General features: G+C 42.1%; 1 protein-coding gene across 1 annotated transcript in view; it reads right to left on the reverse strand.

Moving 5' to 3' along the window:
- Positions 1–16930, reverse strand: part of Myo3b (myosin IIIB) — a 335931-nt gene that overhangs the window by 181114 nt on the left and 137887 nt on the right. Inside the window, exons 9-13 of the mRNA XM_028763039.1 lie at positions 11676–11772; positions 10546–10662; positions 9835–9939; positions 6460–6543; positions 5458–5660 (exon numbers count right to left, since the gene is read on the reverse strand). Coding sequence (XP_028618872.1) covers positions 5458–5660; positions 6460–6543; positions 9835–9939; positions 10546–10662; positions 11676–11772 — 606 coding nt within the window. The remainder of the gene's footprint in view (positions 1–5457; positions 5661–6459; positions 6544–9834; positions 9940–10545; positions 10663–11675; positions 11773–16930) is intronic.

Here is a 16930-nt window from a genome sequence, read left to right on the forward strand (position 1 = left end):
AGAGAGAGAGAGAGAGAGAGAGAGAGAGAGAGAGAGAGAGTAAAGCTTCTGCTTTACTGGAGCCTCAGGCAGGAAATGTGTGAAAGCCCTCAGCAATCAAGAAAGCCTTCCTTTCAGAGCTGAGGCTTGCATTCTCCCAAGGTGGTATGTTTTCAGATACTGCTACAAATGCCATTCCTCAGTCCCCAACGGCTCCTGCTGTCCACATTGTTTGTTGTTTTAATTTGCTTTTTTCCCCCTTTTTTAATGAGTAGGGCATATTTCGCAGGCATGTCTCTGTGCATCATGTGCACATAGTGCCCATGGAGGCCAGAAGAGGGTTTTGGAACTTCTGAAAGTAGAGTTACAGAAACTTGCTAGGTACTACCTGGGTGCTGGGAACCAAAGCTGGGTTCTCTGCAAGGGCAACAATTGCTCTTACTTCTGTCTCTCTATTCCTTGCCCACATCTGCTAAACGACCCTGGATAGGGTGCCCAGTGTGTTCACTGTGGCAGCAAATGACACAGAAGGAACTGAGAAGCACACACCTAGATACCATGCAGCAAGTGGCAGTGTCAAAACACCAAAAGCGTCATCATTTTTTGATAATGAAATCATATTGCTAGATCACTATGGATGGGGAGCTTTGGAAACTCATACTCGAGGGCAGTTTTGGAAAGTACTGCCTCAGATCCCTTTCTGCCCTCTGGAAGAGGGGAGTCTTTCAGGTTGATATGCTTACAGCAGGAAATCCTATTGCCTACCAGACTCATTCTATAGGAAGAAGCCTGGTGTGCCTCTCTTCCCCATCTATGGCTTTGTCCCAGTCTTCCCTTTATCCTCTCCCAGGTATCCTTGCTCTCCTTAGTCTGTTCAGGATGTTATATCACTATGTTCTAGATACCTCTACTTGCCATTTCTCCCTCATTCATTCACAGAATATTATTTCATTGTGTTATTTATCTGGGTTTTTTTTTCATCACAAGAAGTTGAATCCAGGATTTCATTTTCTGGGCAATACTCTACCAATAAGTTACATCCCAGCCATTGGCTAATTTCTCATGATCTTCCTGTCTCAACCTCCCCAGCACTGGAATTACCAGGTGCATGCCACCATGTCAAGCAATTTTTATTATTTCAAATAAATTTTATTGTGTGTATTTAAGTATGCAGTATGGCACAAAATGCACATAAATCATTTTGAAATGGTATTATTCAACTGATAAATGTATTGGATGCTGTTTATGGCAGGCACTGTGCTGTGTGCCAGAGAAACAGTTCTAAGAGGACTCCCACCCTTTTGGAGCAGTCCTTCTAGACAGGATTAAATTAGATAAGAGGGGAGCTTGAGAGAAGGGCTTTAAAAGAAATGAACAGGGCGCTATGATAAAGAATAATGTTGAGAATGGAAATCACTTATGCCAAGTCAAGGCAAAGACTCCAGGGAAATAACCCTACAGTGAATGAAGCCCTGAAGCCTGAGCAGGAATTGTAAGGCGTTGTAGAGAGATAAGAAGCAGAGACAGAAGTCTGCACACAAGGGCTCAGAGGGCTGCCTTACACTTGGCCAGCCTCGGAAAGGTTGTTTATTCAATGTACTTTTGTCAGACCTCATCCAGAGATGGGAGACCAGGAAATGGGATACTCAAGTGTGCCCAGAAAAGGGTAGAACCACCACTGTAAATGTAACTTTAATTCGCCTCATGCAATTGTTGTCTTGGAGGCTTACTGCTGAATAAGCTCACCCTTTCTAGCTCTTTCTGAACTCTGGCTGGCTGGTTCAACTCAGGTGTTCTGTCTCAAACTCCTCTCCAAGCTGACTGATTCAATCTGGCTTCTCTCACCTTCTGAATGAGTTGTTCTGCTTGGCCTCAAACTAACTCTAGCAATCTATCCTAATCGTCTGGCTCCTTCTCATTCTCTGGCTTGTTCTGCTTTAATCTGTGTCTAGCTTGTTCTCTCTGTAACTTGTCTGTAAAACTGTCCTGCTAAAAGCTGCCTTTTAACTCCACAAACTCAACTCAACTCAACTCAACTCCACTGTACTGACTTCTGTGCTGACTGACTGAGCTGAGCTCAACTGACTAAACTCAACTGACCTGCACTGAACTTACTGAACTGACTTCAACTCAGCTTAACTGAACTCTCTGAAATGAACTGACTCTTCAAAAATAGCTTCTACTTTCTGTGCTGTACTTGTGAGAGTTGAGCGTATCCTATCAAATCTTTCTCTGAATTGTCATTTTGTCTGTCCCTCAATTAGACATTGAGAGACCAAATTTTTTGGTTCAGATTCCATCTTAGAGAACCTGACCTAAAGTTGAACTCAAGTTAACTAGTAGGTACCTAGCACCAGTTTCCAGGTTACCCCACAACAAGACCTGCATCTAAGCACTAGTTTCCAGGTTATTCCCCAACAAATCTGCACCTCCAGGTTACAAGCCTGCCCCTGACACTTCACTTCCTAACAATCACCAATCAGGAAGAAAACACAAGTAAAGTTTATAGTTTGGCTCCCAGCACCAGCCAATTATGTTAAAGGCCATAATGGCCCTCCAATCAGATGTGTGTCAGGCTAGATAACCCCTTCTTGTCTCTATAAATGCTTGCTTGAAACTAAGCTTAGGGCTGCCCTGTCCTGTTCTGCTGCATCAGAGATGGTGGTGTGGCCCAACCTTGAACTTGAATAATGAGATCCTATGAATAATGTGATTGTATCAGAATTGGCTCCTTGTTGGTCCTTTGGGGTTCACGGACACTTCCTGGCACAACATCATTGTTTGGGATTAAAGATGTGTACTAAGAGTGTGTCTGTATTCCAGACAGAGCAGCCATGTTGCTGGATTTTGAAGCCTTCACCTCTCTCCATCCCGTTCAATTCTCTTAACAACCTTGGGAGGTTGGTGTTATTAGCCTTGTATGACACAAGAAGAAAGTAAGGTGAGACAATTTTTACATCAATGGGCAACATTCCACACAAAGAACATGGAACACAGGACACAACAGTGTTCGTTCTGTCAAAGACAGCACCTTCAACTTTAAAATCATGCCAGTATAGGGAGGAAGAGACAGAGAGACTCACCCAAGCGATCAAGAAGCTACAGGGAAGCTTCAAACGCTTGTAGCTTCATCTCTCCACTCAAGTTCACTGTTCATACCTGCTTCTACTATGCAAGGAAATTCTCTGATGGAGGACGGTGTTTGATATTTTTGGGGTGTGTGTGTGTGTGTGTGTGTGTGTGTGTGTGTGTGTTGGAAATCAGGCCTAGCATGCCATACTCTACCAGCCACACCCACAAATGTGCTTAGATTCTCAAGCTAGTCCTAGGCCTGTGGCTCCCATTTGCCCAGGATCTGACTACTCCATCTCTCTTGTTCTCCACTCTACCACACTTACCCATCTGGCTCCTTCTGACTGAAACCAGAGCTAGCATTTCAAAATGCAAGTTAGTGGTGACCACTCCCCTGCCTGAAAACATCCTCCAGTTTCCTAGGCCTTTTAGAAAAGGTTCAAAGCCCCGTGTGATCCAATCTTAGTGCCCCTCTCTTGTTCCCTACGCTCCTGTCCTCATTGTGTTGGCTAACTCTTAAGTGATCCACAGACTTAAGATCAAACATCTTAAATCCAGGAAACCCATCTCTCCTTCTGGACACCAGGTGTACTGCCTAGTCTCTGGTTTCTTGTCAACTTGACATAAGGCAGAGTCATTTAGGAAACGAGAACTTCCATTGAAAAAAATGTTCCTATCATGTTGGCCTGTGGTGCATTCGGTGTAAGAAAGCAGGCTGAGCAAACCATAGGACCAAGCCCGTAAACAACATTCTTCCTTGGCCTCTGCATCAGCTCCTGCCTCCAGGTGTCTGTCCTGTTAGTGACATTCTGACTTCCTCTGCTGTTGGACTGTGATGTGGAAGTATTAGCAGAATCAATCCTTTCCTCTCTTAGTTGCTTTCGGTCATGGCGTTTTATCACAAATAGAACCCCTCTGTGCTCTGTGAACTTCATGCAACTCTTCTTCCTGAACCAGGTAGTGTGCCCTCTTCACTGGTTTATTTTCCCAGAACTTACTTGAAAGCTATTGCTTCTGAGCACTGATCACAGCTGCTCGATTTATATATTCCTATAACGATTGTGATCCGCTCACCCCTCCCACACACACCGTGGGCTCAGGGACTTTGTCTGTCTTGTTTACTCTGGTACATAGCAGGCATTCAATATTGACTGGCTGTGTGTATGTAGCCCTGCTCCTGAGAAACTCTGGTGTCCTGCAGTGATCAAAACCAGTAATAATAAGAGTGGCTAATACTGTTAACATGCACTGTCTCGAGTGTTTTTAAGTAATTTTACACAGATGAACCTGTGGGTCTTACAACAAACCCATGGGGCCATTGCTAGTGGCATCCACATTTCACAAATGAGGCTCAGAAATGTTCAGTGACCTGCCCAAGGACATGCTATTGATGACTATTACCTATGACGATAGTGCTTTACTTAAAACAGAGTGTCGTGGTTTAAATAATGTCTTCTGTGGGCTTGTATATTTGAGCACTAGGTCCCCAGTTGGTGGCACTATCTGAGAAGACTATGAAACCTTCAGGTGGTGCAGCTTTGCTAGAGGAAGTACGTCATTTGAGGCAGGCTTTGAGGTTTGACGGCCTGGCCAGATCTCCTGTCCTCACGCTCGGCTTCCTGTGTGTCAATGAAATGTGATCGTCCAGCCCCATGCTCCTGCTACCATGCTCTCCTAGCTATGATGGACTGTGTCTCCACTGGAATTGCAAGGTAAAATGAGCCCTGCCTAACTGCTTCTTATCATAGTATTCTATCACAGCAACAAAAAGGTAACGAATACTTAATATAATTACATTCTTTTCTCTCCCAAGTGAAAGGAAAATATATGGAATATTTTCAGTACTTTTTGTTATTGAGAATTTTACATTTAATGGATAAAGTGGATCTTGAAGGTATGTGCAAATTAGTTAGTGTTATTCTACCTTATACAACCAACTCGAGAGAAACAGGTATACCACTCATAAAGCACGGCCCCCAGCCCTTGGCACTCCCCCCTTAATGCCTTTTAGGTGAAACAAAAACAAAAATAAAACTACCACCAAGGGCTGGAGAGCTGGCTCAGCTGTTAAAAGCACTTGGTGCTCTTGCAGAGGCTTTGAGTACGGTTCCCAGCATGCACACGGCAATTTGCAACCATCTATAACTCTAGTTCCAAGAATCTTGCGCCCTCTTCTGGTCTCTTAGGGTAACAGGCACTCACACTGTGCACAGACGTACACACAAGTAAAACACTCATGCACCTAAGACAAAACTAGATCTTAAAAAGCCAATCAGCTACCACTGTTCCTTTGCTTTAAAAAGTTGGGAAGATTAACGAGCAAGGGGAGATGGAAGCTTCAAAATTCCCAAATTCTCCAAATTTATATCGGCAGAGCAAACGGTGATAGGATAGAGGTGCACCTACGCTGCCTGCTGAATAACTCTGGATTTTTCAAGGAGATACTCGGAGATTCTTGCCCCCATGACGGCTCCAGTTGGGGTGAACATCATTTCCAGATACTTTCCGAAGCGGCTGGAGTTATCATTGATGGCTGTACAGGCGTTCCCGAAGGCTTCCACCAGAGAGTTCACCTGGAGGATTTTCTGGCGTAGGGTCTGATTGTTGGCCTGAGTGGAATGGAGAGCGTTCAAGAGGCGCCTTCAGAAGCAGCATTCCAATAATGTTACCCCACACTCCTCCCAGGCTCCCTCTAAGCAACTCTACTTTGGGAAAGTTAGCATCAACCCTCACATGGGTTTCTTACATGAAGGAGTCATGAGGTGCTATGAATCAGAAAGCCAGATTTGGTAGTAGTTTGAAAGTCTGGCTGCATTGTGTAGGATATCTTTAAGAGATGTTTACTGCTTAACAGTTTAGAAAGAATTCTAAATACCAACATCTTTGAATTTTTCCACTGTGCCCTTCAATAAACCTCACCTCTAATAAAGGAGTCCTCAAACCCTTCCTTTGTGCACTAGTGCCAACTACAGGCGACTCCCTGACTAATTTTGCAATCCTTCCTTCCATGTCTGGGTCAAGACTGGAATGTTCCTTTTCCTTAACTGTGTTGCACAGTGTCTTCCCCTTGCCATTTTCCTAATTGCCACAGTGGCTCCCCCTGATCTGACTCAGTGTTTAACCACTTTTCCCACTTAATGGCTCAATGTTTCTACTACATTGAAAACACACAAAATAATTAATAGCCCACAGTCTAGTAAATCCATGTTGGTAGTATTTTTCTCACTACATGAAATAAAGACAGCATGCTGGCATCTTAAGAGCCTAGCTATCAGGAAGCAAACACACACACACAAAAGATGAAATCTTATGGTAATTCCTGATGCAAAATAAATTAGTACTATCTTCTGCTATGAGGGCTTCTGCAGAGGCTTCTAGTCACGATATGTAAAACAGGTTGGCCCATACCTTTCCTAAGAAAGTAAGATGCTGAACGATCAGATGGGCGCTTTCTGTCTTCCCCGATCCGCTTTCTCCACTGATGACAATACACTGACACAGAAAATAGAGTCAAGGGAGAATTCAGTGAATGACCACACAGAAACAACATGTGCATTGGGTTGTGGTTTTCCATATAACATCCTCCACTATATGCCTCCATCTTTCACTAAACAGCCATTCTATCCTGGGACTCTTCCCACTATATGAAGAGCTGGTACAGCTGCCTGTCATTGCAAGGTATTATGTAGCACTGTCTGATGGTACCATTGTTAATTGATTCTTGTGGGTCGTTTGGTCTATTCTTGTTACAAACTATATTCCAATGAATGATTGTATACACAGATCATTGTATCTACATGCAGGGTCATCTGCTGAATAAATTCTAAGTGGGTAACATTTGATCAAAAGGTAAAGGTATTTACAAGTTAGCTATTACTGTACCGCTTTGCTAAGGACCATAGCAGCTGGCTAATTCACTAGAGAGACAATTTGTGTTTGCTGGCATATTAGAAAGGGTATATGATCCAGGGCCAGGTACATGGGAGACATACATACATAGAGCATGTGGAGTTGGGGCTGGTGTATTAGAAAAGGTACACAATCCAGGGCCTGGTACACGAGAAACATGCATGGGGCATGTGGAGTTGAGGCAGTGCCGTACAGAAAGTAGTCTGTAGCCTTGTGGCCTTACCACACAGTGTATTGATTTGTGTCAAACTGATAGGTAAAAACTGGTATCCAGTGCAGTTTCAGACTGTGTCTCTTTTATTACGAGTGAGGGCAAACCTCTGCCGATGCTTAAGGTTGATCACATTTTTTTCTTTTTCTTCTTTTTTTTTTTTTTTTTTTTTTTTTGGTCTTATTTATAGCCATGGCTTGTTTTTATTATACTGTTGCCCATGTTCTTTTAATGCTTCCTGGAACTCTTTGTGCACAAAAGAAATCAGTGATGAGGTAGAATAAAAGCAATGTGTTTGGCCTTTGTAGTTGTTTCCAGGCATAAAGCTTCTTGGAATTTCCCGACTGGTGCTGGAAAGACAGGAGCATCTTCTGCTCAGGAAGAGCACTAGTGGCTACACCTTGGCTGTGAATGAGGTAGTCCCAAGTAGGAATCAAACTAACTATCTCAGGACAAGGATAGGCACTGAGAAAGAAAATATGTACAGTCAGAGAATGGAAACTTTCAGACCTCCCTCCCATTATCCAGGAAGGCAAAGAGGTTGAAAATTGAGTTCAATCAAAACTTGTATTGAAAAGAACCATTTTATTTATTTTATTATTCAAAATATTCTATTAGCATATATTCCCTGCACACAGAGTTGGACTTCACAAAGTTTCTTTCAAGTCTACCATGTGCTTTGACTGTATTCATCTTGGACTTAGTCCCTGAATTATAAAAATATTTTTAATGATTTATTTATTTTTATCTTAGGTATATTTGGTGTTTCACCTGTAGGTATGTCTGTGTGAGGGTGTCAGATCCCCTGGAATTGGAGTCATAGGCAACTGGGAGCTGCCATGTTGGTGCTGGGAGTTGAATTCTGGTCCTCTGGGAGAGCAGCCAGTGTTCTCAACCATTGAATCTCCAAGGTTTTTTTTTTTTTTTTAAGAGTTTTAAAGAAATGAGATTCAGTTAGTTTTGGAACTGATGTATTGAAGGTCCTGGGAGATGGCACAAGTGAAAAAAAGCAAGATCCTCTGTGTCCCCACCTCTCCTATCTGTGACACTGCTCCTTCTATCTGTTCCAGCATATCTCCCATGTTGCTGTTGTGGGTTATATCCTGATATGCCAGTAAAAACAAATCTAGTGTTCTTCCTAATTCTCTGAGTTGTTCTAGTGAATTAGCCAGCCTGGTTGGAACCCCTGATTTTGTACTTGGGTTGGCACAGTTGTGAGTATCTTGGGTATTCCATCTGTAGCCTGCATCTGACATGCAGCAGTTTCATTGACGTTAACCCATAACCTGTGGGGTCTGTGCTAACTCCAGAGTGTGTCAGGATTGCACTGAATTGTCAGGCACCCTGGAAAAACTGTTTAGTGTTAGGAAACACACAATTTCATGTCAGAAACAAAATGGGGAAGGGGAGAGATAAAAACAAAAAAATCACAGCAGGCAAATTTGGAAGTCATGTCCTCTCTTTCCACTAATTTTCTCTGGGAAACCTGTGGACAGTTTGCAACTCTCCACAATAAGGCAGAGATATTCCTCTCCAGTCATCAGGGAGCCCGAGTGTGCTGTTCCATGGTTCTGTTGTACAGTGGTTTGAGAAAGAAGTGTCTCTCATAGTTTAGGGCACTTGAACACTTGGTCCCTAGTCAGAGGTGCTGTTTGGGGAGGCTGAGGAGGTGCTGTCTTGCTGATGGAGCATGTCGCTAAGAGTTGTGGGAGTAAAGATGCCTAACCCACTTGGAGTTTGCTCTCTTTGCTTTGTGTTTGCAGTTCCAGGTGGGGGCTCCTGGCTGCTCCTGCGGCAGTCAGGCTTGTTTGCTGCTGTTTTCCCACCATGACAGACTCTTATGCCTCAGGAACTGTAAGTCACAGAAGCCCTTCCTTCTGCAAGTTGTCTTGACGATGATCTGTCATCAAGTGACAGAAAAGTAACTAAGACACAGTTATTAATTTGTTCACGCTCAACCGACTCCCCCCCCCAAAAAAAATCAGACTTCTTTGGTCTCTGGAAATACATGCATAGTAAGCTCTCATAAAATTTTCTTGCCAAGTTAAGTTACCTCTATTTGTTTGCAGAATGCAGGAATAAAGGAAAATAAACTTAGCCAAATGGAGAAGGGGTCAAAAGTAGAATAAGCCACGCTGTGAACTACAAGTCTAGACAATTAAAAATTACGAGTTAAGTTTGCGTTTAAGTGATATTGAGCTTAAAGTTTATCAGTCTTAACCCTAACCCATCAAATTTCCTAGCAGCTAGATGATACAGGACCCAGTGTCTAGCAGGTGCAGTATTTTACATACACGGGACCTAGTCATAAAGATTCTGAGATATTAATAGGAAGGAATTTCATTTATGCCATTATATCTTGCATTTTTATTACAGTCATTGCATGTAATCGGGTTGTGGTTGTTCTATGTTCTCATTATGTTCATATTAGAAATGTCTTTATTGCATTTTGTGAGAGAAAATGAGTGCTCTGGATATGCGTGCTATGTTATCTCAAAAGGGTTTTCTCCTTCTCAGGCCTCCAGTTCCCTTGTACAGCAATTTTATCTCCCATTTCCTCGGTGTAGCCTCAGCAACTACAGGTCCAAACAAAAAAAAGGGGGGGGGGGAGATGAACCATGACTTCTCTGGTGAGCTGGTAGGAGAGGAAGGTAAGTCCTTACCTGGTCTTTGTTGAAAGTAACCAAACACTGATAAGCATTATCCGCTGACGCAAATATGTGGGGGGGATTGGAGGAACGTTTCACCCCATGATAAAGCCTGGAAAACTGAAGGAAAGAAACAACTCATTGACAGGACCCTTCAAATGCTCCACTGAACCACCTAGTGCCTTCACTATCTATTACCCAGAAAAAAATGGGCTTTTCTCCTTAGGGCACTCGCTGCTACTGGAAGGAGTCTGCAGGCCTATCTTCTGACCCTTGTTTTCCGTTATTGAATACACAAGCTTGGGCAAGGGGCGCTAACTGCTCTGCTCTGTCTCTTCCTCTACTGAATAGTCATAGCTTTTCTGTCTCATAGGATGATCAGACATGAGCCAACCCAGTGTTTGGCATGTAGCAAGCATTCGACAATTGTTAACTTTAATTGTTGCTCCTTGCTTTGAGAAGTTTCTCCCCAAAGATAAAACCCCACTTATGTTAAATTATTGTCTATACTTTCGGATATCAGTCCCATGGCAGGAGAGTGGCTACATGGTTTTAATGCTGCTTCATTTTATTTCCATATTTAAGTTTTTTCCATTGTGTGGATTTGAGCCTAGGAGCATGGGCATGCTAAGCCATTGCTCTACCAGTGAACTACACTTCCAGACCTGGCCTTACGACTTTTAATCACTCATGAAGGAACAAAATGCTTTAAACTGGTCCTCATACCTGTGGAGAGTATATGCTTAGATTCTGGAAGGGGTTTAAGGCAATTAGAATATCTCCAACGTAGGTGTAGATCAGTGCGTCTGCATACCGCTTCTGCAGCCAGTAGATAATTGTATCCTGAGAAGAGAGGAAACATCGTTGAGAGTAACATGGCCAACAAGACATTACAGAAAGTAGCAATGAGCTTCTTGCACTAATATTTGTCTAAAAGATTAACACAACCCATTCAGATCTTAACAGAGTCTTAATGGTTCTAAATCTCTCAAATGATGGCGTGTGTCTGGAAAGACTCAATGATTAGAAAGCGCTGAGAGAAGAGTTGCTGACAGGCATAGCGGGAGCCAACAGAGATTTGAGTTGTTCCTGGGTGCAGGGTTGGGGGGCAGTCTCTGTTCAATTGGAAGGTTCTATTTACAATTAGATTTAGCTGTCTGTGAACAGATTCTCCAGGTTCTGGAAATCGAACTTGAGTCCTCTGGAAGAGTAGCAGTTGCTCAGGCTATTAACAGCTGTCTTTCCAGCCCTAGGAATTTCATTTCTCAGAAGTAACACTTGTTGCTGGATTGTGGGAATACAGAATTGAACACTGTGGTGTTACAGGTTAGTGATTGAGGTATTGATGCTGGGGTTCCCCAGGATTAGAAGCCACAGATGGAGGTTCAGCTCTAGCAAAGGCGAGTATTCTGAATGAGGAATTCTCATAGTTCCCAGATTTCAAATCTGAACTCTGTTTACTCCACTGTCTTTGTAAAGGAAATGTCTCCTGATGAAGAACAAACACCTGTTTTCAGGGTGAACTACAGTATCTTTTATTAAATAGAAAATAAATTTAAGTTGGTGGGCTTTGTTGGTCAGGCCTGTGAAATAAAGGGCTTTACTAGAATCTTTCATCATTCCAAAACTATAAACAAGCACACAGAGGATCAAAGTCATAGTGATCATGCCATAGCTAACCAAGCAATTAAAGTTTTGAATTACTTTAGAAAACTGCAATCAACCATAGAAGGGCCAGAGAAGGGCCAGACCACCTGTGTGAACTCTTCATGAGAGCTGTCTACTAAGTATTCAGGACCTCATCCAGGACCTCAAGATGTGAAACTCTCCATGAGAGCTGTCTAAGAATTCAGTACCTCGTCCAAGACCTCAAGATTGACCAAGTCATCCTCAAGGCAGCATTTGCCAGCATCCTCCACTCGATAGGGTCTTCCAGTATGCATCCTTTCATGCCTGGAACCATGAAGAGAACATCAACACCATGACAGTGAATGCAGCAGCAGAAGGCAGGCGATGAGGGCAGCTCGCTTGAGAACTCAGCACCTGACACATCTGGCGCAACCTCAGTGACAGTGAAAGCAAAGCCAGTCCAGACATCGTGCCCTGTGTGTGGAGGCACCAGGAGAAGGGGAGTCCTAAGCTCTCCCCTCATAGGGAAGAACTTTACCAACTGGACCCAGCAAATATGCATTTGTGTTTCCTAAATTCTAGCTGCTACACTTCTAGGAGGTATCTTCTACACTTTTATTTTCTGTTCTGTGTGGCACAAGGTCACTGTCTACCTGACTATAATGTTTCCTAAGAAAGAAATGAAAATCCCAAGACTACATACCAAGGACTCTCTGTAGGTAGAGACCCCCTTAGGGGTCACATATCAGATAGCCTGCATTATAAATATTGACATTACTATATTCATAATAGTGGCAAAATCACAGTTATGAAGTAGCAATGGAATACTTTTATGGTTGGGGATCACCACACGTAAAGAACTGCAGTGAAAAGCTACACCTTTAGGAAGATTGAGAACCATGATTTAGAGCATTCTACATCCTGTTGAAGCATAGACTTTCCACTGAGCTACAGTCATAGTGCCCCCTTCTAATAATGTCCCCTTGCCCTGCCTGCCACCACCCAGACTTTCTGATATATTTTTGAAACTACAGAAACTTTCAAAAAATAATGTAAATACCAGAGAGTAGGTCATGATTTGCATTTACCTTGTTCATTTATCAATTTTTTTTTTTTTTTGTGAACTCCTCTCCTGAGGTGACCACAATTTCCCTTCCTCCTCCCTCCCAGGCCTTCTCCCTCCTTCCCCTCCCCACTCCCATCCACTCCTCCTGTTTGCTTCAGAAAAGGGAAGGGCTCCCCTGGTCTTAGCTAGGGTCACTCTCTTAGATTCCTGGGAGTTTCCATTGCCCTTAGTTTCTAGCTCATCCAAGAAATACCCACCCACCCCCATTTCAGTTATCTCTTGTAGTACTTTCTCCCTCCGTGCCACGCCCCCATTCCTCCTCTTTCCATCCTCCCAGCCACCCCCCCATCCTCTTCTCTCTCTCCCCCCATCCACTTCTCTTTCTCAGTAAGATTCATGCATCCCTCCCCGAGAGCCTTTCTTGTTACTTGACTTCTTTGGGTCTGTGGATTGTAGTGAGGTTACCCTTTACTTTATGGCTAATATCCATTTATAAGTGAATACTTATCATGTTTGTCTCTCTGAGCTTGGGTTAACTCACTCAGGATGATCCTTCCAAGTTCCACCAATTTGTCTGCAAATTTCATGATGTCATTGTTTTTAATTCTTGAGTAATACACCATGTACAAATGTACCCCATTTTTTGTATTCTTTCTTCAGTCAATGGACATCTAGGTTGTTTCCAGTGTCTAGCTATTATGAATAAAGCTGCTATGAACATGGTTGAGCAAATGTCCTCGTGGTATGGTGGAACTTCTTTTGAGTATATGCTCAAGAATGGTATAGCTGCATCTTGATTCCCAATATTCTGAGAAACCACCAAATTGATTTCCAAAGTAGCTGCATGTGTAAGTTTTCACTCCCACCAGCAATGGAGTAATGTTCCCCTTGCTCCACATTCTCAACAGAATAAGACGTCGCTTGAGATTTTTACCTTAGCCATTCTGGTCAGTATAAGACAGAATCTCAGAGTCATTTTGCTTTGCATTTCCCTGATAGCTAAGGATGTTGAACATTTATTGAAGTGATTCTCAGCCATTAGAGATTCCTCTGTTGAGAATTCTGTTTAGATCGGTACTCTATTTTTTAAATTGGGTTATTTGGTTTGTTGATGTCTAGTTTATTGAGTTCTTTATGTATTTTGGATATCAACCTTCTGTCAGCTGTGAAGTTGGTAAAAGTCTTTTCCCATTCTGTAGGCTATCATTTTGTCCTTTTGATGGTGTCCTTTGCCTTACAGAAGGTTTTCAGCTTTATAAGGTCCCATGTATTAATTGTTGATCTTAGTGCCTGTATGATTGATGTTCAGGAAAGTTGTCTTCAGGGATATTCCCCACTTTTTCTTCTCTCAGGTATAGTGTTTCTAGTTTTAAGTTGAGGTCTTTGATCCATTAGGACTTGAGTTTTGTGTAGGGTGTTAGATATGGATCTATTTGCATTCTTCTATGTGCAGACATCCAATTAGACTAGCACCGTTTGCTAAAGATGCTTTCTTTTTTCTATTGTGTAATTTTGGTCTCTTTGTTAAAAATTAAGTGTAGGGCTGGAGAGATGGCTCAGTGGTTAAGAGCACTGACTGCTCTTCCAGAGGTCCTGAGTTCAATTCCCAGCAACCACATGGGCTCACAACCATCTGTAATGGGATCTGATGCCCTCTTCTGGTGTGTCTGAAGACAGCTACAGTGTACTCACATACATATAATAAATAAATGAAGCCGGGCAGTGGTGGTGCACCCCTTTAAAAAAAATTAAGTGTATATACGTGTGTGGATTTACTGCTAAGTCTTTTGTTCAATTCCGCTGATCAATTTGTCTGTTTTTATGTCATTACCATGTGGTTTTTATTACTATTGCTCTACAGTACAAGCAATGCAGATGGTGATACCTCCAGAAGATCTTTTATTGTACAGGATTGTTTTAGCTATTCTGAGTTATTATGTTTTTCCATATGAAGCTGAGAATTGTTCAAGGATTATAAAGAATTGTGTTGGAATTTCAATGGGAATTACACTGAATCTGTTGATTTCTTTTGGTAAGCTGGCCATTTTTTCTATGTTAATCCTACTGATCCATGAGCATGGGAGATTTTTCCATCTCCTGATATCTTCTTCAATTACTTCTTCAAAGAATTGAAGTTCTTGTCATACAGATCTTTCACTTGCTTGGTTAGAGTTACACCAAGATATTTTATATATTATTTGTGGCTGTTGTGAAGGATATTGTTGCTTTCTCAGCCCATTTATCATTTGTATGTATGAGGGCTACTAATTTGGGGGATTAACTTTGTATGTAGCCACTTTGCTGCAGATGTTTATCAGCTCTAGGAATTCCCTAGTAGAGTTTTTATAGGGTTGCTTATGTATACTATCATATCATCTGCACATAGCAATACTTTGACTTTTTCCTTTCCAATTTGTATCCCCTTGATCTCTTTTAGTTGTCTTACTGCTCTTGCTAGAACTTCAAGTTCTATATTGAAGAGATAGGGAGAAAACGGATAGCCTTGACTTGTCCCTGAATTTTGCTTTAAGTTTCTCTCCTTTTAATTTTATATTGGCTATCAGCTTGATGTTTATTGCCTTTATTATGTTTAAGTATGTGCGTTATATCTCTGATCTCTCTAGGACTTTAATCATAAGGAGGTGTTGGATTTTGTCAAAGGCTTGTTCAATATCTAATGAGATGATCATGTGTTTTTTTTTCTTTCAGTTTGTTTATACGGTAAATGACATTGACAGATTTTTATATGTTGAATTATCCCTGCATTTCTGGAATGAATCATGGCCAGAATATGGGGTTCAGGGGATTGGCTACTTGTTCTTATAAGTTCTCCTGTATCCAAGGCTGACCTCTTAGAACTCACTATATTAATAGAAGATGATGTCACGCTGTGGTCCTCCTGCTTCTATCTCCTGAGCACTGGGATTACAAGCATTCCAGGAGGGATGTCCTTCACTCTAGATGTTTTTGCAGACAGTTCTGAGATAAAGGCACTAGCAAACCTCAGCTGCAACCTCAGAAACAAGTAGACGCCAACATAAAGTTGATTCTTGGTGTGCACAGACACATTTTGGCACCACAAGGATCCAACTTGGTATTTTCCAAGCCCATCAGGAGATTGTCTATAGCTATGGCAGTACTTACATCTGTCTGTCTGTCTGTCTGTCTCATACACCTAAACCCCAAGACTCATGCCAATGAGCTTGAATCTCATCAAAATCTCCCACGAGTATTTAAACAAAACAAATTGGAAAAGATATCATAATCACTATTATTAGCATGGTGTGACCTCCTCTCCTGCTAATGAGCAAGCTAATCCTTAGAGTTGGTACTTTCTGGAGATTGTGGTTGGCACTCTAGAAGTGGTGTTGATATAAGATATTCTCATTCATGGAAAGGCCAGTTCACTAGTTCAGCCATACAGACAGACACGCATGCACATGCACATGTGCACACATGTGCACATACACATGTACACACATTCACACATATGCTTACTTACATATGAACACTCACCTATATGAATGCACACACATGTGTGAGCACGCACGTGCACAACACACACACACACACACCACACACACACACCAGTAGCTGTATTTGCCCTGTCCGATTAGTGTTCCTCTGCAAAGGATGCCTGCTTAATTTTCCTCCTGTGGGGTCTGGAGAGTTAAAAACCCTAATCCTAATGCTTATCTCTTTTACAAAATCCTTAGACATTAGATAAACTTATAAAAGTGTTATGTTTCTCTACTTTTAGTTAAAATCAACAAAATTAAATTGATTTTATTTTTCTGTTTTCTTGAGGCAAGTAGCTTGTTCTCATGAGTAACTACAAACTCAGATTATCCAAAACTCTCATGCTCCACCTAGTGTCTTAATTTAAGAACAGCATTTGCTAACATTTTTTTTTTTTTTGGTCAAGGAATTCTTTGTTTAAATATAAAAATTATAGATATTCAATTTAAAAATACTTGGGTTTGGCTGGGCAGTAGTGCCCGTATCTTCAATCCCAGCACTTGCAAGGAAGAGGCAGGTGGATCTCTGTAAGTCTGAGGCCAGCCTGGTTTGCAGAGTGAGATTCAGGACAGCCAGGGCTATACAGGGAAGCTTGAAAAACAGAACACCTGTCTTGAAAAACAGAACAAACAAAAAGATACTTGGGTTGTGTAGGAGACACAATTCAGAGAAAGCACTGGAGGAACCAGATTTGTTAAACACACGGCCTATGTGCTCCAGAGGAAGATAATAACTGATGCCTGGTCAGCCAGAAGGTTGGAGCGGATGCTGTCTAACAACCTGTCATCTTTGTGCTGCTCTAAGGAGCCAGCCTTCCTGAATCCCCCAAATGTCCCGAACATTATCTAGGCCCTTATCCTGAGCTTAGTTTCTTGGTGACTAGAACCCATCCTTATG

This window comes from Grammomys surdaster, unplaced genomic scaffold (assembly GCF_004785775.1).
Source record: "Grammomys surdaster isolate TR1022 unplaced genomic scaffold, NIH_TR_1.0 136, whole genome shotgun sequence".
NCBI classification, from domain to species: Eukaryota; Metazoa; Chordata; class Mammalia; order Rodentia; family Muridae; genus Grammomys; species Grammomys surdaster.